The sequence below is a fragment of the Phaethon aethereus genome (genome assembly GCF_964289735.1).
Source record: "Phaethon aethereus genome assembly, chromosome: 1".
NCBI classification, from domain to species: domain Eukaryota; kingdom Metazoa; phylum Chordata; class Aves; order Phaethontiformes; family Phaethontidae; genus Phaethon; species Phaethon aethereus.
In genome coordinates, this window is record NC_138575.1 from 58,629,738 (window position 1) to 58,653,904 (window position 24,167).

At 54.0% G+C, this 24,167-nt stretch overlaps 1 protein-coding gene across 1 annotated transcript; it reads right to left on the reverse strand.

The window, feature by feature from the left end:
- Positions 1-1,653: 1,653 nt before the first annotated feature.
- MICALL1 (MICAL like 1) lies at positions 1,654-22,385 on the reverse strand (the record flags this gene model as incomplete). The annotated part of the gene is made up of 16 exons (XM_081999941.1): positions 1,654-1,775; positions 2,077-2,123; positions 2,464-2,578; positions 2,944-3,017; positions 3,405-3,495; positions 4,128-4,254; positions 4,583-4,717; positions 5,206-5,684; positions 6,015-6,409; positions 7,788-7,851; positions 8,348-8,928; positions 11,254-11,390; positions 12,119-12,222; positions 13,341-13,482; positions 15,369-15,417; positions 22,240-22,385. The coding sequence occupies 16 exons, from the start codon at positions 22,383-22,385 to the stop codon at positions 1,654-1,656; spliced, it is 2,808 nt and encodes a 935-aa protein (XP_081856067.1).
- Between the last annotated feature and the right edge of the window lie 1,782 nt (positions 22,386-24,167).

A 24,167-nucleotide genomic window follows, 5' to 3' on the forward strand; every position in this document is an offset into this window, starting at 1 on the left:
CAAGGGGTGTCAGGCTGCAGCGATCCCAACGGCCTTTGGCAACAGTGATGCGACAGCAGGCTCTAAAGCAGCTTTCTTTCTCCTTGGAGAAGAGTTGTGCTTTGGGATCTCCTCCTCCCCTACCACTGCTCCTCATCAGCCTGCTGGGGTATGGCAAGAGCCAGATGGCGTCACCAGTGCGGGACTGAACTTGCCACCTCCCAGCCATGGGGGGATTGAGGACTGAGGACGGGCTTGGGTCCCTCAGGTTTTGGGAAATAAGGATGCCTTTCCAGAATGCTATGCCAGCCACCTTGCAAGGCACTGCTCCGAGAGTGTTTTGGCTAAATCCTGTTGGGTTTTTAGAAGGGACTGCAGCAGATTGCTGGGGGCTGGTTATGTCTAATTTGCTAATGAGAAGGCATGATGAATAGCTGACCAACCGAACACCCATGAAACTCTAATTCAGACTGATCCAACAATTCAATAAATAACTCCTCACCTTGGAGAAGGCAGGAAACAAAAATGGAAGGAAGAAGGGATGGTTGGAAGAACACTGCTCCCCCATTCCCTCCTCCAATGTACACACACGCACACACACGACAAATAAAATAAGGGTTTTAAAAAGTTTTAGGGTGGGTTTGAATTCATCTAGTAAAGGAGGTGTAAAAAATAACCAGCCAAACCCTGCACACTTTTAAAGTATACACAGATGAAGCTGGGTAAAGGTCAGTTGTGACCGTGCCCCTCTCCCCAGCCACTCAAGGGCAGCACTGGTGAGCAGGGGCATAAGCTTACTGCTCCTTGCTGGCACTGAGTCAGTCTTGAGCTTTTCTGCCCTTGCCTGGAAAAGGAATGTTCCTCGCTCCCCATGAAGGCAGCAGAGTCAGGGGTGTTTAGCAGCAGTGGGGGGCAAGATGTCCTGAGTAGGGCGCCTGAGCTACATCTTAGCAGCTGTACGCCATCCTCTTGGGTCCTCTCAGCCCTGTAACAGAGCCCACCCAGCCGTGGCGCTCAAGGGAGGGGACAGCTCAAAATAAATAGGGCATCAGTTATTTTTTGGCTATGGCTCTAGAGCCTTGTGATGTGGGAGTGTTTTCTTAACATTTTAGTTTAGGCCAGTAAAACCCAAAGAATCCTGATTCTAATGCCAGAGTTTTCTCCTGAAGTTAAAAACAGGACAGGAAGGGGACAAGAGTGGGCAGGCAGGGAGGGACAGGCAGGCCCAGTCCCCTCCTGGCAGAGGCTGGAGGCACATGGAACCCTCACAGTTAGAGTGGGAGAAGGGACGGGGGGCAGTTAGTGCAAGTTTTCCCACAAACACCAAACTCCTTCGCTTGCTTCTCCGTTAATAATAAGAACACGCAATGGGGTAACGTATCCAAAAAGTGAATCCATCTCCTCCCCACCTCGTTAGCAAGGCTTCACGGAGGGGACAGTCAGGCTCCTCCGCAGCCTCGGGAAGGGGAGCGCTTTGGTTGGACTCCCCCACTCCGGGCAGAGGGCTGGCGTCTCCCCGAGGTAGCAGCTCCAGTGCCTGGGGAGGGAGCGAGGGGAGAGTTGAGGGGAGCTGAAGGAGACAAGCCCCCGTTTCCTGGCAGGCATCCCAGCCAGCTGCAGAGAGGCCATGGCAGTCGGGCAGCACATCCCTCCCACTGCTGGTGTTCCCCTGCTCTAGCTTTTCTCCTTGGGCGACTTGCTCTTGGAGTCATGCTTGTTGCCCAGCAGCTTCAGCACCTTCATGGGCTTGAATTTGCCCTTCTTCTTGCTCTCGGTCTCCACCTCCTTGTGAAATTCTGGGGTTGCAAAGGGAGGTTGTTACTGCAGGATGCTCACAGTTGCACACATGCACGACAACAGGGGTAAGGGCAAGAGCCATGAATCAAAGCCCTCTATACACACTTCTTTCTGTGATAACAGGGGTGCACAGCACAACTGTGCCCCAAACCTTAATGGCCTTACAGGAAAGACTCCAGAGTCTACACGGAATAGATTCACTCTCTCCTCCTCACACAGTTTCATGAATGGTTCATACTGTCCCTCGCTGGGGTCAGCAGTGAAAACATCACTCCAAAAATCTTCCCAATTGTTTCTTACCTTTCCTTTTAATCATGGCTTCCAACATTTTATCCTCCTCCTCTTCTCTGAAAGACAGAATGAGAAAGAGATCAGCAATATAGCCCTGAAAAACAGCTGCTGTATTGTTTAAGGCTAGAGAGACTCCTACTTATAAGCCACAGAGGGGCAGATTCATCACTGTCTTCTGAGCATGTGCTACCAGCAGGATAAATCCCACGTGCTGCATGCACATACTGCCCTGTCTTTCCCCACACAAGGCATTCAAAACGACAAGGATCAGGAAACCTGTGAAAGACGTCAGCAACAGGAACATCTTGGGACACCCCCACGAGCCATTCATGTGGTACTGAGTCAGACAGGCTGCACTTTTCCCCTCTCCCCCAGCCCAGCCTACTCCTTACTCACCTCTGCCGGTCCTCGTCCAGGCAGTTCACAATGGCGTTTCTCTGCTCAATGATGGTCACCAGCTCCTGCATCAACACCTTCTCCCTCCCTCGGTCCTCATCAGTCCAGTCCTTCTCTACCCAGCCAAACCCCAAGGAAGGACAGGCAATTAAATGGCTGAAGAAGTTCTGAAACTCAAGAGCTTTTGGGGCAGAGATCACATAGCACTATCCACTGCTACCTTGCCATGCTGCAGGGCCAGCTGGGCTAGTGGTGCTGTGGAGGGAGAGCCCTGCAGGTGGCATCCCATGGGCACAAAAGGAGCCTGTCCCTGCACAAGGCTGCGACAGGCAATGAGATGGGGTCTCATCTCTAAAGACAGACGATTGCACTGGCATCCCTAACCATCTGTCTCTCTTTGCCTGAGACCCACCAAGACAGAGCGAGGGGATGAAGCCCGGGAGGAAAATGGAGGCAACTTCATGCAGAGTGATGCTTTACCTGGCTTGTTGAGGAGGCAACGCAGTTCGTACTCCACATCCGACTGCCGCTGCTCCAGGTTCTGCTGCTTGAAGCTGGAAGGGAAGGGGGCACTGCCAGGAACCACTGCAAGGCTCCAGAGAGGCAGAACATCATCCCAAGGTATGGGGTGCGCTTAGAAAAAAACACCGAGATGCTGATCTTATCCTGTAGAGCCAAAGGGCCAGGGAGCCAAGCACCAGATGGGGCCAAACCTGACTGCTCAAGGCCTTCCTGGAAGAGATGCTGCAGGGGCTCTGGTGACTCACAGTGGGTCAGTTCCGAGTGTGTTTGGATACATTTGTCTGCTTGGCCTCTTTCCCTCCCTCCTCCAGGCAAGGAGGCCGTGTCAGGCTCTCCACTAGAAGCACAATTTCAGGAGGGCTGTGGCAGGGCTTCCCACACGAGCGTCAGTGCCTACCCACACGTGCGCACACACTTACATGTAGATGAGCTCTGATTCGTGGCGCACCAGCATGTGCTTCTCATGGATGAGTTTGAACCAGTCCACCAGCAGGCTGTCCTCAGGGCTGTCTGCCAAGCGAAGGGACAATTCAAAGCCATCCCCAGCCCTGCAGGATCCCATCACTTTGCAGCAGGATGGGCTCTGCCAAGCCAGGAGAGCAGCACTGGGTTAGAGCCAACCTGACCTCAGCCTGTTCCTGAGCCCCAGAGGGACCTTAACTCTTCTCCCATGTTTCCATTCTACGGACATCTCTGTGTCCATGGTATGGCTGTGACCGTCCTTGGAGTCCAGCACAGCCCCCTGTGCTCTTCCAACCCCAGCATCAGCAGGAAGGAAGTCACCACTGCATTCTCCTTGGCTAAACACAGGGCAGCCCTAGGGTCCCGTCCTGCCCCACATCCACAGAGCCCATCACAGAATCACAGAATCACACAGAATCACAGAATCACTAGGTTGGAAAGGACCTTTAAGATCATCAAGTCCAACCACTAATCCAGCACCACCATGTCCCCTAAACCATGTCCTGAAGCGCCACATCCACACGTTTTTTGAACACTTCCAGAGATGGCGACTCCACCACCTCCCTGGGCAGCCTGTTCCAATGCCTGACCACCCTCTCAGTGAAGAAATTTTTCCTAATATCCAATCTAAACCTCCCCTGGCGCAACTTGAGGCCATTTCCTCTTGTCCTATCACATACCATTCTCAGCACTGCGAAGTTTTTCCTCCAAGGCCACGCCACGGTGCTCCAGCTGGTCCAGCTGGTGCTCAATGGCATCCATCTCCCCATAGATGTCTTCCTCGGGAATGTACTGATCTGTCTGCACCTGCCAAACCACACGGCAGAGACTTCCATTACCATCAACCCCCGGTTTCCAGGGGTAACCCTGAGGCTGGTCAACACTAGCGGAGGCACGGGGACAACAGAATGCTTCACCTAAGTGTGGACCTGAAATCCCCACCCCACTCTGGAGCAAAGGGAGACCATGGTGCTGCCACCAACTGTGTCTAGCCTAGACACCATCCTCCCCAGCCACAGCCCTCTACTGCAACCCCTACCCAAACATGCATCAGCGGGGTGCACGTATACAGCTATAGCCCTGGGGGATAGTGCAGACCTGGCTTTTGCCCCCCTGCTCCCGAGGGCCCTTTTACCTTGCGTTTGATCAGTGGGAAGCCATGTCCCGGTGCAGGAGGACGCACTGGCTTAGAGCCCTTGGGAGGTTTCTTTGCGGAGGGAGAGGCAGCAGGTGATGGCTTCCGGTTGAAGGGGTTCTCTTTACAGGAAGACTGGAGCGGGGGGGACAAAAGGAGATACATGAGGGTCTGGGAAAGGGAAGGGATATAGCATCCCAACAGCTGGGACTGAGCAGACAGGGCAGCCCTCAGGTTCATCCTGCCTCACATCCTCCTAGAAGAACACAGCACTGATCTCCACCAGCAGCCTAGCCATGGGGCAAAAAACAGCTGTGCTCCTGTTTGGCATAAGTTCCCCAGCCTCATCTCTAACAAGCATGCTGAATTATTTTCCTTCATGGTTCCCTTCCTATTTTCTCTGAGCACAAGACATCCCTCCCGCCTCTTCTCTAGCATGTGGGGCAGGCAGAGTATAAGCAGAGCCATGATTTAACGAGCATGTGCCCAAGTCTTGCTTTCAGGGAGTCACACACCAAACCTGCCTAAGTTGCAAGCCTGGACTCATGAACCCCACTGTGACCAAGTGATGGATGGGGAAGAAAAGCCCCCTGATCGGGATGGGTGGAAGGTCACCGTCTCACCTTCAGCTGTGGCTTGGGCGAGGAGGGGGTCTTAGGGCTCCCAGCACTCCCATCTGAAGCCAAGAGGATGGGTGTAGGGCTAGTCCCAGCAGGAGGCTTGGGGGGCAGCCGGCTGGGGCTGGTCTTTAAGCTGCCAGCAGAGACGCTCCTGCTGGCATGTGGGGTGCTTGACTGTGTCTCTCCGCTGAAGCTGGCCAGCTCACTGGAGGAGGAGAAGGAGGAGTTGGTGGAGAGGCTGGCTGGGGCAGCAGGGCTTTCGCTGGAAGAGATGCTGGCCAGTGGCGTGTCAGTGCTAGAGGTCTTGGTGGCCGTCGGCATGTGGACAGTGGGCTCAGAGGAGCTTTTGGGCACCAAGGCCTCGTCGGCATCACCCAGCACCTTCGCTGAACTCTCAGAGTTGATGCTCTCGAGGCTGAGGGCTGGAGATGGGGTGGAGGACGATGGCTCGGAGTGTGACAGCCTGGAGATGGGGTGGTGGGCTGCAAAGCAAAAGGAGAGCTCAGGGAGGAAGGGGGGGAAGCTAGGAGAAAAGGGGAGAGTGGTATGTACTGGGGGCAGTCATGAGTACAAAGGGAATCAGTGTCTGTCCTCAGAGAGGACAGATGGGACCCTCCAGAGAAAAGGTCTTGCCTGCCAGTGCTGTGCTCCAGTGGGTAGAGAGGACATGACTAACACAAGTCCCAGCACAACCATCACTGCGTGAAGGCCTGGACAGCCAGGGTGATGCAGAGGCACCCTGGGAAGGGGGAGCCACCAAGGGGCTGCACAGGAGTCGCGGAGGAGGGATAAGGGGGTGCGGGGAAGCTCACCTAGTGGGGAAGCACTGGGAGCTCGCGGAGCTGGCCGCTTCTTCATCTTTGGGCTGCTGGTAGGAGTGATGCCATACCAGGGGTGGAGAGGCTTGGCAGCAGTCTCGCTCTGCTCCTGCTCAGGTGTGCTCTTTTGGGCAGCAGCGCTCTCCTCTTCCTCCTCCTCCTCCTCCTCCTCCTCCTCGAAGGGGTTGTATGGTTTGGGCTCTGTGGCATCAGATCTGCTCTCCTCACTCCTGGCTTTCCCCACCTCCTCCCCATCCTCCTCTTCTGAAGTCTTGCTCAGAGTCTCATGGCTGCTGCCTAGGGGTGGAGGGGGAGCTGGCTTCTTCTTGGGCTCTGCTTGCACTAAGGCCATCCACGGTGGGTCCTTGGCTCTCGCAGCAGCTCCAGCACTGGGAGAAGAGAGGGGGGGGGGGGGAGAGAGAGGGGGGGAGAGGGGGAGAGGGGGAGAGGGGGAGAGGGGGAGAGGGGAGAGGGGGAGAGGGGGAGAGGGGGAGAGGGGGAGAGGGGGAGAGGGGGAGAGGGGGAGAGGGGGAGAGGGGGAGAGGGGGAGAGGGGGAGAGGGGGAGAGGGGGAGAGGGGGAGAGGGGGAGAGGGGGAGAGGGGGAGAGGGGGAGAGGGGGAGAGGGGGAGAGGGGGAGAGGGGGAGAGGGGGAGGGGGGAGAGGGGGAGAGGGGGAGGGGGGGAGGGGGGGAGGGGGGGAGGGGGGGAGGGGGGGAGGGAGCGCGCCAGGAGGGTGACGCACAGGAGAGGAACTTAGCCCTCAGGGAAAAGGATGGATGGAGCAGGACACCTCCCATACAGAAGCAGCTTTCTCATCCAAGGGTGGCTCTAGTCTTCCCCAGACACAGAGTGTCTTGTTCTCTGTGGGCAAACCTACAGGCCTGAGGGAAGCACAGCCTGCCTGGCTCACCCGCTGGGCCCAGCATTTTGGTTTCTGAGTATTACAGCCTGCTAAGCAATAGTAAAAGCTGAGCTTTATGGGCACAGCTGTTCTTCCCTCCCCAACACCATTCCTACAACCAGCTCTGCTCCCCAGGCTGTGCATGGAGGGGGAGTCAAGACCAGATAACTGCCCTCTGTGGTCATGCTCCATTCCTACACTTCAGAGGACTGTCTGTCGCCTTCAGAGCGTCCCAGGGACTGACCCCTCCTCATTAACTCCTGCGGTGGAAATCCCCTGCTCCTCTGGAGGCACAGCCCACAGCCAGCCCGCACCACGGCTCAGTGAATCACTGCTCACCAGGAAAGCAGCCGTCACTTGCCGCATGCACCCGCTCCGTGGCTGTTGCGAACACGGAGTGCTCGTGCAACCTCTCTGTCCCAAGAGCAGGCAAGAATGAACCAATGCCAGCGGGCTCCTGGGTAAGAGCCCAGGACATGTAAAGGTTGCAGCCAGGCACTCACAACATCCCTGCACTGGACCTTTCCCAGGACAAACACTCCACAAGGCAGACAAGTGTCCCCTTCTCATCACCCACAAGTAGGGCCGTCTCAGAAGGCACTTGGCAGCCTGCATGTGCCACAAAAACATCTTTCTGAAGCCCCCAAACTCTTTACAAACCCCAAGAGACAAAGACCCTGGGGGATATGGACCAACACTGTCAGCCTGACTGTACTGGCACCCATCAGGGAAGGGACCTGATTATAGGCTACACCCTCCTAAGAGCAGGGGCTGATGCAGGTGGGAGAGGAGACCACAGCTGAGCCATCCCCACAGCCCTGTCTTGCTATGGGGTTTGCAGGTGACCTGTGAACAGAAGGACGTACCGATCAGAGGAGCAGGGTCTCCCTCGGGGTTTTGGGACAGGGGGGCTGGGTTCAGGTACCCTACCTAGAAAGACACAGGGTCAGACTGTCACAACACCAAAGGACATGAAGAAAGAGGTTAAATCAACACGAGACACCTCTTACACATCTCCCTGCAGAAGGCTGGCTGCTCCCACTCCCTGAAGACCTCATGGCATTTCTCCCACAGTCAGTCAACCCCAAAAGTCCCCCTTGCCTTTTTCTCCCCACCCACCTCTGAAGCTACACCTGGAGAACTGACCTGCCCCACTGTTCCCACACCTGTGAACTGCTCTAGCACAGCCACCTTTCCGCCACGCTGGCAGCACCCCCCTGAGAGCTCCAGAGAAATAAATACAAGGGAGCAGGCTCCCCGCTATGGGAATGGCTGGCAACCGAAGGCTTGGTGTCCGAGTCTGAGATTTATTTGATACAGAAGGGCGTCAGGCTGCAGAGAAGGAGCAAAACTAATCCAACCTGCAGCTGACCATCTTGGCTACTGCAGAGGCAGACGGTAACCCCTGCCACCACTGTGTTCTTACCATTCACCATGCCAGGCCCACACTCGCTGCTCTCACCCTGGGGGATGGACCTGGGCCGGGGGACAGGGTGAGAGATCGAAAGGGAGAGTGCTGACGCATCGGTGGCCCTCCTTGGGGCAGGGGTGGGCCGTGTGTCTCTCAGCCGTCTGTCCAGTGAGCTGGCTTTGTCCTGGGTGAGCACCGTGGGCTTGCTGGGAAGGGGAGGTCTGGGGGGAGTTTGGGAGACGGGCACCCCGCTGCCTGTGTGGGCAAGGGGCACCGCTGTCTCTGCTTTGCCGGGCATGCTGTCTTTCTCCGCTGGGCTGGCTGACCCCTCTGCAGGCATATGGGTCTCTGCTGTGCTCTCCAGGGAGTCACCGTCATCCTTCCCCACGTCCACTCCTGTGGGGAGGGTGTCCTCACCCATGCTGCCAGCCCCAGTTTCAGTTCTTAGCTCTGGCGACCGTCGGTCTGGGCTGGGCCTCCTCTCTGCCTTTCCGCTCACAGCCAATTTACCACGATGCTGCGTGCAGACGAAAGTCCCTGCCTCTGACCCGGGCTTGTATGACCCCGGGAGCAGTGTACTGGAGCATTCCTTACACCTGCCAACAAGAAGAGAGTGCCTCGTGAGATGGGGACGCCATCCCATCCTCAGGAAAGACAACACACCTGGGAGATCATTGCAGGGCCATGGAGTTAGTTGCCACCCCTGCTACTAAATCCTAGCATGGTCATGGGGAAGTCATTCAAGAAAGGAGAGGAACAGAGAAACGTCACCATGCCACTGTGTGAACCCACAGGGAGTTCACAATTCAAATACTGCACGCATTTGGGTTCCTCCTTCAATGCAGAAAGGTTTTAATAGATGTGGAAGGGCAACAGCTGATATTGGAATACAGCATGGTTTCCAGACCTGGAAAACTAGAAACCCACGGTTTTCCTGGAAAAGATGCAGCTAGTGGGGGACAGGAGGGGCTACAAGATCACAGGCAGCCCTGGGAGGGTGAAAGGGATCAACCATTCACAGATATGAAACAGGGAGTGTCAACTGGAATTAGGGAGCTGCTGGTTCAGAACTGGCACAGGGAGGCTGTGGGCTGCCTTGTGGGGGCCAAGGGTCCAGGTGGATTAAAGAACCATCAGACACATTTGTATGGGAAAAAAATAAAACAAAAAACCACCAAACACCGAGTATTAAATAAAATGACACCGCTTCCAACACAGAAAATCCCTACACTGGGGACTTGAAGAGTACACAAGAGAAGCAACATACATGCCTAGCCCAGTTTCACACTTGCCCTCGCTGGTGCCAACCATGGCCACCACCAGGACATTTGGCTGGGAGCACCAGGGAATGACACAGTAGTGCTGTTCTTACATTCACTCTGCCTTGCCTGTTGAAACTGAGCTAATAGCTTTCCCGTCCTTCACTGTCTGCCACATCTCTTTGGATCATCCACTCCTTCCACACTGAGCCTTTGAATCCTCCCTAATGAAGCCCTCCAGGCACAAGCGTAATACGCAGCATTGGCAACCAAGTCAGCCCTTTTCCACCTGGGAAGGGAGGAGGATAGCATACATGAAAGAGAGCTGAGGGCAAGGGGCCGATCAAGCACTCCCATGAAAACCAAGCTTGTTTCTTCTTGCCTGAATACCTGGTGCTCCCAGCAGCTGGCTGCCCTACACTGCAAGCAGATAGTTTTGGTGAGGAATTCTGCTCTGGGTGTCCAGTTGCCTGGGATTTCCTTTGAAATGTAGAGCAGAAGCATGAGGACACAGGGGCTCTAGAGAGAAGGGGTATCATGAAATGAGAGGTGGCAAGTTTGGACAAGGGGAGAAAGAGGTTTGTTTTGGTTTTATCTCCGTCAACCCACAGAAAACACTGCCACAGGACATTCTTGACCAAGCACCCATGAATTAGCAGAGGGAAAAAAAAACCCAACAAAGACAAGAAAAGCATAAGGAGGCAAAACACTAAGGATGAAATTACAGGGATTTCACTGCTCAGTCTGAAGGGCCATGAGCTGTGCCAAGGCAGACACAGCACCTCTCCTATTCCTGGTCCGTGAGCAATGCTGCACCTGCACCCCAAAGCACCTGTTTTTGCCTCAGCTGCAGATGGGAAGCTTGATGGGCCCCAGTGCAGCTCCCTTCCTGCAACGCTGTTTCTATGACACATCCTCTGCTGGCTTAGGCAGGAATTGTTTATACAGGTGAGTGAGACCTCCCATATTTTCCCAGTGGCTCAACATTTCTGTCCTCAAATGCCAGCTGCCCACTTGCCAGCTCTTGTCCTGTGGCTCACAGGAGAGATCTCATCCCTTCATCAGAGCAGGGAAAGCAAAGTGAAATGACTTCACAGGTGCTGCAGGTAAGGACCTGCACCCAGGGAGTAACCACAGAGCTGCTGACGTCTAATCCCTCATTCCTCAGTTTGGCAACAGTCTGCAGCTCTCCACATGCCCTCCCGAGAGCTCAACACCACCTCAGGCAGGGTGGGAGCCTGTATATCCACTTGAGGATGTGGAATGTAGGTGGAAGGACGTCTGTGGGATGATGTCCTGGCTTAGACTTCATCAAAAGATGGTGTTGGGGGTTCTGGGTAGGCAGGTGGTAAAGAGGCAGAGTATCCTGGTTTATGGAGGTGGGAAAAGAAAAAGGGGCTGGGATCCCAAGTCAGTGGACTGGGAAAGCACAAGAGAGCAGGTTAGGCAGGGAGAAGAGGAGGCAAGCAGCACAGGTCTGTACACAAGGGGCTGGTCAGACCCCTGGGACAGGGCTGGCAGGCAAACAGACCCTCTTCAGTACCATTTCAGGCACTGTGTTGCCCAAGGACAAGGACACATGAAGGCAGGGTGCAGCTGCCTGCAGACCTCCAGCTTGCCCGGGGAGAGCAGCTGCGCCAACCAGGCCTGGCTGTGACATACCTGAAGCACTGGCGGTGGTAGAGCTTGCCCTCGGCCAGGTAGCGCTGGACCAGATGGACGTGCTGCTGGCAGGCCGCACAGGTACTGCTGAGCGTGGTGCGCTGGGACTGCTCTGCTGGGTCCGAGGGGGCATCGTCCTGAGACACAAAGCATGAGGAGCTCAGGACATGCGCCACGAGCCACTCCCCAGCCCACGGCTCCTCCAGAGCAGCTGTTCCCCATGCAAGGTCCACAGCTGAGTGCTTATGGCACAGCTCAGGGGCTGACCTCAGGGTCCAACAATGCACAGAACAGCTGCCTCCAAGTCCAGGCACAGGCAGGCTGCCTCTTCCCAAATTAGAGGGGGCCACTCCAAAAGGTGCCTTGCCCCTATCTAGAGGCAAGGCTGAAATGCTGTGGAAGGGACTCATCTAAATCCCGTGCAGTGGGGATCTGCAAGGGGAACCTCCTCTATTTGGAAAATGTGCCATCCCAGACATTCACTAAAACTTGAAATAAAGGGCCAAGAAAGAAAAAGGCATCTTTTCTGCTCTTCTAATCCCACATTCCTGCTCCTTCCTCATCTATAGAGTTATCCTCTCCTAGGAAGGAGGGTGTTTGTGCCCTGGGTGGCTCAAGTACCAATCCCCCCCCAGCCTCTTGCCTGCCATGGACATATTTCAGTCCACAGACTCATAGAGAGAAACGACTCTCTCAGCTGGGTCCTCCAAGGCACCAAAATGCCAAACACCTCTCCTACCCCAAAACATACAGTTAGCCCCCTGTACGGATGCATTCTGCTGTGACGAGCTCTCTCCTGTCTCCTCACCTGCAGCACAGGGAGGACCTCTGCCTATGGCTGGCTTTGAATCAAGAAATTAGGTACCTGTGGTGCCGGGGGACTCTCGACCACAGCCACGGGCTTCTTGTGGGACAGCAGAGGAGGCGAGGAGGCAGCAGCTGGGCGCTTCATAGGCGGAGGGACTCTGGCTGGAGGCAGAAGGCAAGGAGGGTCAGGCACCAAGAGGGTGACTCACGCCACCCATGTGAGCAAAGGGGCGGGGAGGAGAAAAAAAATCATCCAGCCTTGTGACACAGAATGGGACTTGCCACTCCCGACACTTCAGTGCCTATTTTAGTGGGACAAAACAAACACAATCTAATAATGGGTCGGCTGCGAGGCTGCCAGAGAGCCTAGCCCTGCTGTGAATCCCCTTCAATGGCTCAGGGACCCCAGCCTCTCACTGTGATTTGATTTACGCATCAAATTCTGCTTGACTTCCTTGCAACCAACTCCCTAAGCAATGCTTAAAGCCCAGAGCACCCCGGGTAGCTGCTAATGTATTGTTGCAACACGCTAGGCTCCAGGGCTTCCAGGCTGTCAACAGGTCTGCAAAGCACCCCTTGTCCGTCAGGGCTGGCACTCACACACCAGTCCCCAGCGGGAGTGCTTGGCTGGGCAGCCAGCATCCCTAGAGAAGCACAGGCACGTGGAAGAGATTTAGCTGACATTGTGGCTAGATAGTGGAGCAGAGGAGACCTGGAGCCCTCGTCTCCACCCAGGAAGGATGCCCTGGAAAAGCTGTCTCAGAGCAGCACTCAGCCCAGGTCGCAGTTGCAAGGACAGATGAGCTGATTTGAGACACTTCACCCTGGACCCTCTCCCTCTGTCCTCCGGTTGCTTTACACTTAACCATTGTGACAAAAATTAACTACTGTAGGTGTATTGCCTAGCTAGCTTTCTCCCATGTTAGTGGGTTAAAGCAGATCACAAAGGGGTCTGATGAGCACCAGGGGTGGCCCAACCCAAGCGGCAGGAATGCAGCGTCGAGGGAGGAGAAACAAGGCGTTCCTCTTTCTGCAGCCTGAGCTGTTCCATCACTCCCCACCTCTTGTGAAACCTCACCCTACTCGACACCCTGTTCCAGGTCTTCCTCACCCACACCAGCAAGATCCAGGAGAAGCAGGTACTACCTGTTCCTCTCCCCTTCCCCACAAACACACACAGCTCCCATTTGCCATAGGAAGGTGGAAGCACAAGGTACCACTGGGTTTCCAGTACTCAAGTAGGGGCAAACTGGAAGCCAGAGGGTTGGGAGGACACTCACCTTGGCTGGGGTTGTTGAAATGGTTGTAATACTGAGACACGTACGTCATGATGCTTAGACAGTCAGGGACTTTCATGGAGACCATGTCATTGGGATCTAACAGGGCTGGGATGCCCAGCTCCCGCTCTGCCAATTCAAAGGCCTGCAGGGACAGCAGAGAGAGATGGTAAGGAGAGAAAACTGATGCTCTCTGAAAAATAAGAGAAATAAAGGTGGAAAGGACCTGGGGGAGGTTAAGTAGTTAAGAAGGTTAAGCCTATGGCATCCCTGACAGACAGAGGCTCCCAGACATGCCACTTCACTGGAAAGGTGGCATCAGACGCAAGGGAACAAATTGCTGCAGCTGCCCTTTCCTCAAAGTCATTTCAGCTGCCTGCGCCCCTGCAACTCCCACCTGAGGGGTCTTGGCATTTGGCTGCTGCACTGGGACAGAGAGGGTAACTCTCAGGAAGTCTCAGTTTTCACCGGAAAAAAAAAAAACACAGTGTTTTTTCAACCCGCGAAACGGGCACACGACCTGTGTCTTCATGCAAGAACCCGGCAGAGAGCTGGCACCGTGAAGGGCCAAGGGCTGGAAGATAATTCCAGCGATGCAGCCAAACACCAGTTTTATTGAGCAGTGGCTCTGGCAACCCTAAATGCTCACCCCACAGAAACACTGACCCTACCTATCCTTTCACACTCTGAGGTGTCATGTCGACCCCTCCTGCCGTTAACAGCCATCTCTGCTCAACAGCCAGCAGCCTGCCATTCACAAGCCACTTCAGTGCTTTTCTGTGTCTCAGCGAGCAGAAATGACAAGGACATTGTGATAAGAAGCACAAAGCTCCTATGATTGCATACAGAACTACTTGAAAGGAAGGAGTGAAGGAAGAAAATAGCTGTTTGAGAGCTTCCCACTTAGTGGTGTATGTGGATTACTGGCTATACACCGGCCATCCCGCTGTTGTGCCGCCAGCAGCATACCCACAATGATGTCTGAGGGAGAGGGGACGCAAGACTGCAGCAGGGACTGAAGAGAAAGCGAGTCAGGAGGGGACGGGAGCGGTGTGGGCACTGATTGGTGAGGTGCTAGGTGCAGGGTGTGGGTAAAGACCAAAGGTGCCTGATCTCTTGGGTACAAGATGCTGTACAGGGTGTGGGATCTAAAGAAAAGGAATGGAGAAATAAATGAAAATGGCTACTTGCAGTAACTGGGGGTGTAAAATGCCCACTGCGGATACCCAGCTGTGCTCAGCCTGACTTTAAGTCAGTTCTCTGGACTAAGCCTTGCTGGTCACAAGAGTGCAAGCAGCAGGAACAATAACAGACCTCAGCTTAGGCAAGAAACCTGTTGCATTGGTCTCGAATGGGAAAAGATAGCTTCTATTTGCTGAAAGGGGCCAACTGGTCTAGGAAAGGGCATGGCCAGGACCCAACTGGAGAGCCCTAATCCCAAAAACCCAAATGACCTAGCTTAACTTGTCTTGGGAAGGTGATGGCCCATGTCTCTCCATGGACTATCAGATGGAGCCTGCGGCAATTAGGTCTTTCTCTCAGAGAAATAAAAAGGCTACTGCTGCTCTGTCCAACCCCTAGCCCCTGGTATTGGCCATCTTCCCATTCTCCACTGCCTCCTTCTGCTGGTGGCTCCAGCTGTCCCAAGCAGGAGGGAAACACTGCAGACCAGCCAAGGTCCACTATGACCTTCCTCTCTGCTTACGTGTGGAGTAAAACTAGCTTCTTGCTTCCATTGCCTGCAAGCCTAAAACAGCTGAGATCAAGATGATGTTGCACCATTTTAACCTTCACCTGAGATGTCGTCTGGGCAACTATCAGGATTACCATCTTATCTTCTCTTCAGTCCAGGCTGGAATCTGATGTTTCAGATTCCCTTTTGTTTCCAGAGAAGCTCCTGCCTGTTACTTACAAACACAGATTTTTCTCACCCCTTCACCACTGTCACAAAGTCCTCCCACAATACATGACCTTCATCAAGTCATTCTGATGTCCTTTATTCCTTTTGTGTACAGAATAATGGGGACTTACCAAGCGGTTATTCTCATAGACATCATCCTTGGAGAGGGAATCAAAGTCTCTGAAATGAGGAAGCACAAAAAAAGCCACATGAGATGCACAGGAAGAGGGCCCCAATGCCACCACACACAGGTTCTCAGGACAGCCAACCTTCCTGGGGCATTACAACAATCCAACATGTAAGACACTAGATAAACAAAACCTTGGCAAACCAGATTTCAGCTTGTAAAGGGACAAGGAAACCAAAGGGAAATTGTAATTAAAAAAAGAAAGCAAGTCCCAAATGGGTGGTGGCCAGGAAATTAAAATGTCATTCTTGTCTCTCATTACCTGCTTGTTCTGCCCTCATGGTTAAAGGCTGCTGAAATACCAGGGCCATGTTGCAATCAGCACCACACAATGCTGCACCAAATGGTGCCCATCACGCCAAACTTGCCCCTCCAAGGCCACCAGCACAACAGCAGGAGGAGGATGGGGAAGCAGATCCCCCACCTTAAGAGAAAGAGTCGCCTGTGCTAGATCTCTCCTTCCTATGACAGTCCTTAGACAAACCCTCCGGCACCACACCTCAAAGGATCTGAGGCCACTCCAGGATCTGGGGTGACACAGCTGGTTTTAAACTGCACTTCTTTCCTCTCTTGCCCCCCAGCACTTGCAGTACACAGCAAACCGTCCTCGGTTGCGTCCAAGGCTGCTTACTGAATGCAAGGCACTCAGAGCACAGAGAAGAACCCCAGCAGTTCCCAACCCAAACATGTTGTGGCATTTCACTTGTGCCCCTGGATCCCTTTAGGGGATTGAATCAGCCTGGCCACAGGGATTGACGAGCTGCCTTCATCAGAGGAGCAGAAGGTTAAAGTGGTTTTCAACAGAGGGGGAGAAATACAGGGAGGAGTTAGTTATACCTTTTGCATGTATGCATGAGTATAATGCGTGAAAACAGCATCACGCTAAACCAATTACAGCCCCTTGCTGTGAAGGATCTCAGCTTGGTAGACAGTAAGTTATCCATGGGACAGCAATGTGCCCTGGTGGCCAAGAGGGCCAATGGTATCCTGGGGTGCATTAAGAAGAGCGTGACCAGCAGGTCGAGAGAGGTTATTCCCCCGCCTCTACTCTGCACTGGTGAGGCCTCATCTGGAGTATTGTGTCCAGTTCCGGGCTTCCCAGTTCAAGAGAGACAGGGAACTTTTGGAGAGGGTCCAACGGAGGGCTACGAAGATGGTTAAGGGACCGGAACATTTCTCATATGAGGAAGGGCTGAGAGACCTGGGGCTGTTTAGTCTGGAGAAAAGAAGGCTGAGAGGGGACCTTATCAATGTCTATAAATATCTGAAGGGTGGGTGTCAGGAGGATGGAGCCAGTCCCTTTTCAGTAGTGCCCAGGGATAGGACGAGGGGCAATGGGCACAAACTGCAGCATAGGAAGTTCCACCTCGATATGAGGAAAAAATTCTTTACTGTGAGGGTGACGGAGCGCTGGAACAGGCTGCCCAGAGAGGTTGTGGAGTCTCCTTCTCTGGAGACCTTCAAAACCCGACTGGACGTGTTCCTGTCCAACTTGCCCTAGGTAATCCTGCCTTGGCAGGGGCGTTGGACTAGATGATCTTCAGAGGTCCCTTCCAACCCCTACCATTCTGTGATTCTGTGATTCAGCTGTGTTAGCAAAAAGAACCCTCATGCAGCAGCTCAGTGTGCCTGGGAGCCGGAGTCATGGAGGAGGAGACAGCCCAGAGAGGTTTAGGGTCAGGCGAAGCCACCAATAGCCCAGAGAGAGGTGCCAAAGCTTGAGAGACCAACCCAGAAAGACAATTCAGATTAGAGGTGGGGAGTGTGTGTCCCCCACCCCAAAGGTGGTGTGCAGGAATCAGGGAAGATGGCAAATCCTCAGCCATGTGCCCACAGAGAGGGGCTGTGGGAGCCTCCCTTCCTCCATCCCCCTTTGGATTTTATTGCCTTTTCCGCTCCAGCACCGCACCATAGGGCAACTGGCCCCTTCCCAAAGCCACTTGCATGCCTTTCCCGATGCTGCAGAGGAAGTCCGTGATGAGCTCAGGAAGATTCTCCCAGCTGCCTGGGCCACCATAAAATTAGACTTCCTCCGTTCAAAAGCAAGAGGCTGCTGGTGCTGCTTCCTCCCAGATAAATGAAACCGCAGCTGCTTGCCGCTGCGGGAGCAAATGCGGCAGATATGGAGGAGATGGGGCTGGACGTTCAGCTCTGTGTTAAGCACCTTTCTGAAAGCACGTGAAAATCCACACACAGAACTCAGCCTGTTCAAAATACTGCAACTTTTCTCTCTCTACGTGCTGGTGAGGAAAGGCTACAGCCACAGACTTCGCTTTGATGTGAAAACTAGTGTCTTTTTTGTATTTATGATTATTTTCCACTGGGAGATGTTTTTTCCCCTAAGTTTGGGTTGGTTTTTTTTTTTTTTTGCCTAGAAACCCCTTTAACCTTGCAGTATTTTTTTTTTTTTTTTTCCTTTTAAAGAAAATACCAGCTTGGAAACACAGGAGAAGTGATGACAGCAAAGTTACCTATCAACTGCCCTCTAAACATTCATGACCTTCATTTTGAATGCCCTCACTTTCAGGATATGGGAGTGGTGCAGCTGGAAGCTTGAAGACTCCTTGGTGGCCTGGGCTGGGATAGTATTTTTTGACAGACAAATCATAAAGTCCATTCCACTCTGTCCCAGCAAACCAAAGCCATTTTAGTAAACCAAGGCAAATCTGCCTGGGAAAGCAGATGCCAGCAGAGAGGACATGAAGCTCAAGAGGTAACAGGGGAGCTCCCATGCAGTGTGGGAACTGAGGATTTTTTCCACTAATGTAGGATTGCAGACGCTCAGCTTTTACCCAAGATACTGAAGTCCATCAGTATGATGCCCCAGGCATCACGGTTTACTCAGTTCCTCTCCCCTGCATGTCCCAGCTCCTTCTCCGAACAAGCCAAGTAGGACCACGCTGATCTCCACCACACCCGACATGAGCACTCCCACGTGCCACTCTGCTGTGCAGCATCCCCATGGCTCCAGGTAGGCTCCCTGTACCAACGTGCAAGGAGCACGGCCTCCCAGGCATGGGGGAAAGTCACACCACACACACACTCCCCTTTCCTCTCTATAACCTGCCTCCTCTGCAGAAAGGCCAGAACTTGCCATCCCGCAGCTCCGTGACATGTGGCTGCATGTCACATTATTTCCTTGCCCTGATCTCAGCAGCCTTTCATCCAGCCCCGCTCAGGCTCCTCTGCTGACAACATACCAGTCCCAGGGACTGGATGTAAGAACAGGCGAGACTCTGGATACCCCAGTTGAACAACTGTCTTGACTCAGCAAACCCCAGCGTCGTAGCATATCCTGGAGTAGTATTTCCATACAAATAACATCCCAAGTGCTTACCTAATTAGAACCATACAGAGCCACTAAGCACTCCGGGGTTTAGGGCAGCTGCCAGAGAGCACAGCAGACCCAGGGAAGGGGGAAGGGTGCGCCATACAGCTAAAACCCGAGCAAATTCCTGGATTCCTCAAACATAAATCATGAGCACTTTTAACGGCAGCACCGCATAATAAGCCCTTCAGCTTTCCAGTCTTGTCAGAGAAATGCAGGCAGTACATGGGAAGGAACAAATGAGATTTGTGATCCTGCCTGTAACCAAACCCACAGCTCTGGGGACACAAAACAGTGTTTCTAGCGCACAGCTCTCATCTCCTGTTTTCCTCAAGCCTCTGCCTCTCCCTCGGCACTCGAAAGGCGTGTGCCATGCTCTCTTATTCTTCTCGCCCCTGAATGCCAAGAACCTCCCCTGAGCTCTGGGGAGGCTGCACAGCTTGGGACACTGAAAGATCCTTTCTGCTTTGCTAAGCTGCAGCAAATGCCTTGTAAACACTAATTTCATGCTTTAGATTTCTAGAGCACTGAGCAAACAAACTCATTAATCCCCACAGTCCATTGTCAAGTTGGCCTGGATGCTTCCAGCTTAACTGACAGGGGAAAAGAAAAGATTAAATGTCTTGCCTCGAGATCACACAGCCAACAGCGCAGTCAGAAGCTAAATCTAGGTTTCCCATTTCCCTGACTGGGAAAGAGAGGCAGCGAAACCAAGCGAGGTGTGTACAGTAGTGGAGCTAGAGTCAGGGACTATCAGCTTCATGGTTCAACACGAAGGTCCTGCAGGTATGCACCTCATCCTTGGTGGTCAGTTCAAGACATGTTTAGTCGGATTCAGTAGACGCTTCCAGTCTACTTCTTTCAAAAAACAAAGAAATCCCCAAAAAATCCTCAAAACCTCTAGTGTTTCCAAGAGCTCTGCAGGAGCTGCTCCAAAGCTCTCCAGGGGAGCATCCCTCTGATGCCACCTGCCTTATCCCGAGGTGACTGTGTTCAAATCAGGGGTCACTTGGAAAACTGTCCTCAGCCTCACTTACACATGCGGCCTTTCACACATACAGCCTCTTCCCCAGTGTGTCACCTACCAGCACAGCAGTGCAACAGGGGTGCATCTGGGCAGAGTCAGGCAACCAGGACAGACAAACAAACAGCCACCTCAGCAGCAAAAGAAAGCCCAGAGGATCAGGGTGCCAGAGAAGCAGTGCTGCACTGGTAGAGAAGGGAGCTCCACCTCAGCTCTTGTATGGATGTGCCCATTCCTCCCCTCTGCGACCCAGGTGGAAGCCAGCAGGAAGCAAGGAAGCAGCTGAGTACAGATGAACGTCCGCCTTTGGGGAGCAGTGCAGCAGTCTCATGTGGGTCAGGAGAGCCCCGCACGAAGGACCACGCAAGGTCAGAAACGTACTCACATATCCCTGCCAAGTCCCATTACCGAGCTGACTGAAAGCACTTTAGAAGAGAAGAAGGGAAACTACTTTTCCTCCGCTGTCAGGAGATTTACTGCTCTGATTTGACCTTCCTATTTCCCAGTTGGGACAGGCTGAAGAAGCTGGAATCAGATGAAATGATGCTACTCTCCTGACCACCCTCTGAAAATCCTTCTACGACGTTCCATGTCCTTGTAAGGCCTTGGGCTTTGCCTCTATGATACAGCTCGTGCAGCAGAACTGTGAAGCATTTAGTTAGGACATCTGCCAGGAACAGATTTAAGCCCACTGACTACTTAAGAGCAGTGGCTGCTGCTTAATGGGATGGTAAATATGGTTAATGGAAAACCATCAGGTGGTTTTAGTGGTGTTTATCATAAGCTTTTTTTGCTGAACCTCTGCTTTTCAGTTCCCAGTTATTGTGCCACTCACACACACAACAAAAAAAATAATTCAGAAACACAGTAATTGCAAGTGTTCCTGTCCTTAATTTGCCTCTTCCCCTCCAGCAGCCTTGCGACTTGTGAGCTGGTCAGAGCGAGCCACATCACCCAGGAGCTGCCAGGACACAAGACCACTCAGCTCCCTCAAGACTCAGAGCAATGCAAAGCCACCGTACATCTCGGCTCTCGGTGGTTCCCGAATGCCACGCTGAGGGTTTTGTAGTGGCCACCTCAGGCAGCAGTTCGGTTTCTAGCCTACCTGTTCAGCCTCTGTTTGTAAGAAGACAGGCCTGTTTTGCCCTCTCATGGGCACTGCAGCTCCACAGCGGCATCACCGTCAATCCTCTGCCTGCTAGAGATGGCCTTTTTTGTTGCTGTCATGACAAAAGGTCATCCCAGGGCCAGCTCAGAAAAAGAGGACTTGGTCAATTCAGGCAACCTCAGAAGAAAAACCACCAGCCCCGGAGCAGAATGTGACAGGGGACGCAGCACTGGGCTTTGCTGACAGGCGAGGAGTGTGTGCACGCCAGAGGCACAGCAAGGTGGGGCAATACCTACCTGCATTGCAAGGGCTACCAAAGATTAGAGCAGACGGAAGGCAGATTCCCAGTGGCGCGGGGGCATGCAGGGTAGAGCGGCAGCAGGTCAGAGCAGATTCCTTCCAGCAGCTCAGCCAGTTTCTCCAGCCTGACACTGTGCCCCCAAGCAATCCCAAACTCACTGGCTGCCTCTTGAAACTCACATTCCCCCTCAGAGTCACCCTTCGAAAGGAAGGCTGAGGGAGGAAACTCAACTCCAAGACATTTGCCAGGGGAGGCTAGCAAGGCCTGATATTCCTGCTGGTATTTGGTATCTTCTACTTTCAGTGCGGCATCCACAGCAAACAATATGGAAACAAAAGCATGAAGCAACCCAGTCCAGGGCTCTGCGTGTTTCGGAGTGGCTGCCTTTGTCAGCTGGGAATGTCCCTGTGCCAGGTAGGCCTCTGGTGCTCAGGAAGCAGGAATGCCCACCTCTTGCAGAGGCGAAACACCCCCACACCCAGCTCCCAGCATCATGCCTCTTCCTTGACAGGCACCACTCTCAGTTGGGTGTACGGCAGTACCAGTACGCTAGCTCAAGGCCAGACCTAGCCCACCTCCATGCTCTTCTTTGCCTTAAACCACACGACTCCTGCTAACCCTGACCTTGATGTGTCTCCAAGCCCGGGTCAGAAAGTCACTCACTGAAACACAGCATCCTTCACCCCCATACCCAATTATTTCAGAAGGCAACAGAGCTGCTGCCCCACTCTCTGCTCCCAACCCCCTCCACATCCACGCACTGGGAGAAGGCTCTGTCCCTCCCTGCCAGCCAGCCCGGAGCTGCTTCCTACGGCGCCTCCAGCTCCCTACGACCCCCCGCCCGCCCTGGCAGCCCTCAGGAGAGGGGCAAGGGGGCTCGGACTGCTCAGCCCCTCCAGAAACGGAGCTCCCGGCGCCCCCCCTTCCACCCATCTCCTCCTCCTCCAGCCCCCAGCGACCGCGAGCCGCAGCTGTGCCCCGCGGCGCCCCGTCCGGGGCGGCGGGCGAGGCGAGGCCGGTGCCGCGCGGCCTGCGCCGCCGCCGCCGGACTCACAGGAGGTCGGGTCGGTGCCGGTGGAGGATGGCGCAGAAGGCCAGGCCGTCGCGGAAGGAGGCGCTGAGGTCGCGGATCTCCACGCCCCGGTACCCCTCACACTGCCGGCGGCACCAGGCTTGCAGGGCGCCCCGCGGGCCCGACATGGGGGCGGCCGCTCCCACTGCCGCCGCCGCCGCCGCCCGCCGCCGCGAGCCCAGGAGCGGGGCGGGGGCTTCGGGGGCGGGGCTTCCGGGGGAAGGGCGTGATATCGAGTGGGCGGGGCCTTGAGGGGCGGGGTCCCCGTGGGGCGGGGCCTGTGGGTCGCGGGGCACGCGGCGCAGCCCAAGCCCCCCGCCTGTCCCGGGGCTCGCACGGTGTCCGCCCGCTCCCCCTCCCTGGCGAGGACGGGAAGGGCTGGGAAACGGGGGGCAGAGTCAGACCCTGGGCCGCCGGCGGGCCAAGTGAGAAACACGGAAGAGAAGGGGTCAGCGCGGTTCCCTTAGAAAGCGGAGCTGGATGCTCCTGGGAGCGGGGCCAGACCCCAGGGCTTTCTGCTTCCAGGGGAGAAGGGCAGCAGGCTGGGGAGACGCACCCCGCACTGTTCAGGCTTAGGCATAGGCTGCTTTAGCCAGAAGCAGGTCTCAGCGGACCCAGGGGCACAAAGCTGCGGCAGCGGAGGACGTGGAAACAGCAGACAGCGGAGTACGTGTGGGACATCGGTGGCTCCCAGGGCAGGCACGGGGCCAGGGAGGGCTTTGAAGATAAAGAGATTTGGAGTTGCAGGCAGCACTTCACAGGAAGCCCTGGAAGAAGTGGAGGAAGGGTGCAATACAATCTCAGGAACCCACGACATCAAGGAGATGAATTGTCATGAGAGCTGGCTTGCATGCTTAGTGCCATGGTCTGACACGGTGGGGAGAAAGCACGCTGTTAAATGCTAGTTTATTTTGCTACACATTTTCTTCATTTCCAGTTAGGCAAAGTGGGGGGCAATAGCTACCTCAGTGGAAGACCAATCCATCACACAGATATTGAGCTTGTTGCTGGCAGTCCCAAATCAGCAGGAGTCCCCTCAATTTTTTTCTTTTATTTTAAATGCACTCTGTATTCCTTTCTCCAGTCAGAGCTCATGCTTAGCACCCTCCTTCCTATATTCCACTGTTTCAATTTATTACTTCATGGTCCCAGAGCTATAAAAAGAGAAACATAAATTCTCTCTGAATGCCTTCCGCAGCCTGCCCCCTCAGTGCCCGACATAAGCAGCGGTGTAAATCACAAGAAAAGCTACTATGTAGATGTTGCCTTCAGAGGCGTGGCGACCTGGTTCAGGAACGGCACGGCGACCAACCCCAGGCCGCTCGGGCCATCAGCTCGCTGGCACCAGTGTGGTGGACGGCAAATGGCGTTTATTGGTGAGTGACACGGCATTATATAGCTTGGGTTTATAACATCACTTCCGTCTGCTTACATCATAAACTAAACGCTATTGGGTATCAGGAGAGGGGCCCTGTCTTTCTGTACAGCGCGATACCTTCCGGCCGCCAGACCCTACCTATCTACATTTCCCCCCTCCCTATGCGTAATTAAATTGGCTAAAATATAACAATCTTAAAAGAATATATATATCATAATCTTGGATAAGAAACATACTAAATGCATCCTACTCCTAGTCTATGCTTTATAACAATCTTAAAAAATATATATATCACAAACTTGAATAGAAAACGTAAGGCACACTAAGAGGTAACTGCGGGGTAACTGGGAGCAACGGGGTATAACTGGGGATAGCTAAAGGAAATTTTGAACAAGAACATTCTTAAAGCAATTGTTGGCGTTCTATCAACATGATGTTAACCTTCTCTAGCCGGCTCTTAACAAACGACACGAGCCTATTCAATATACAGGGTCCAAAGATCAATGCCATCACGATAATTGCGATCGGCCCT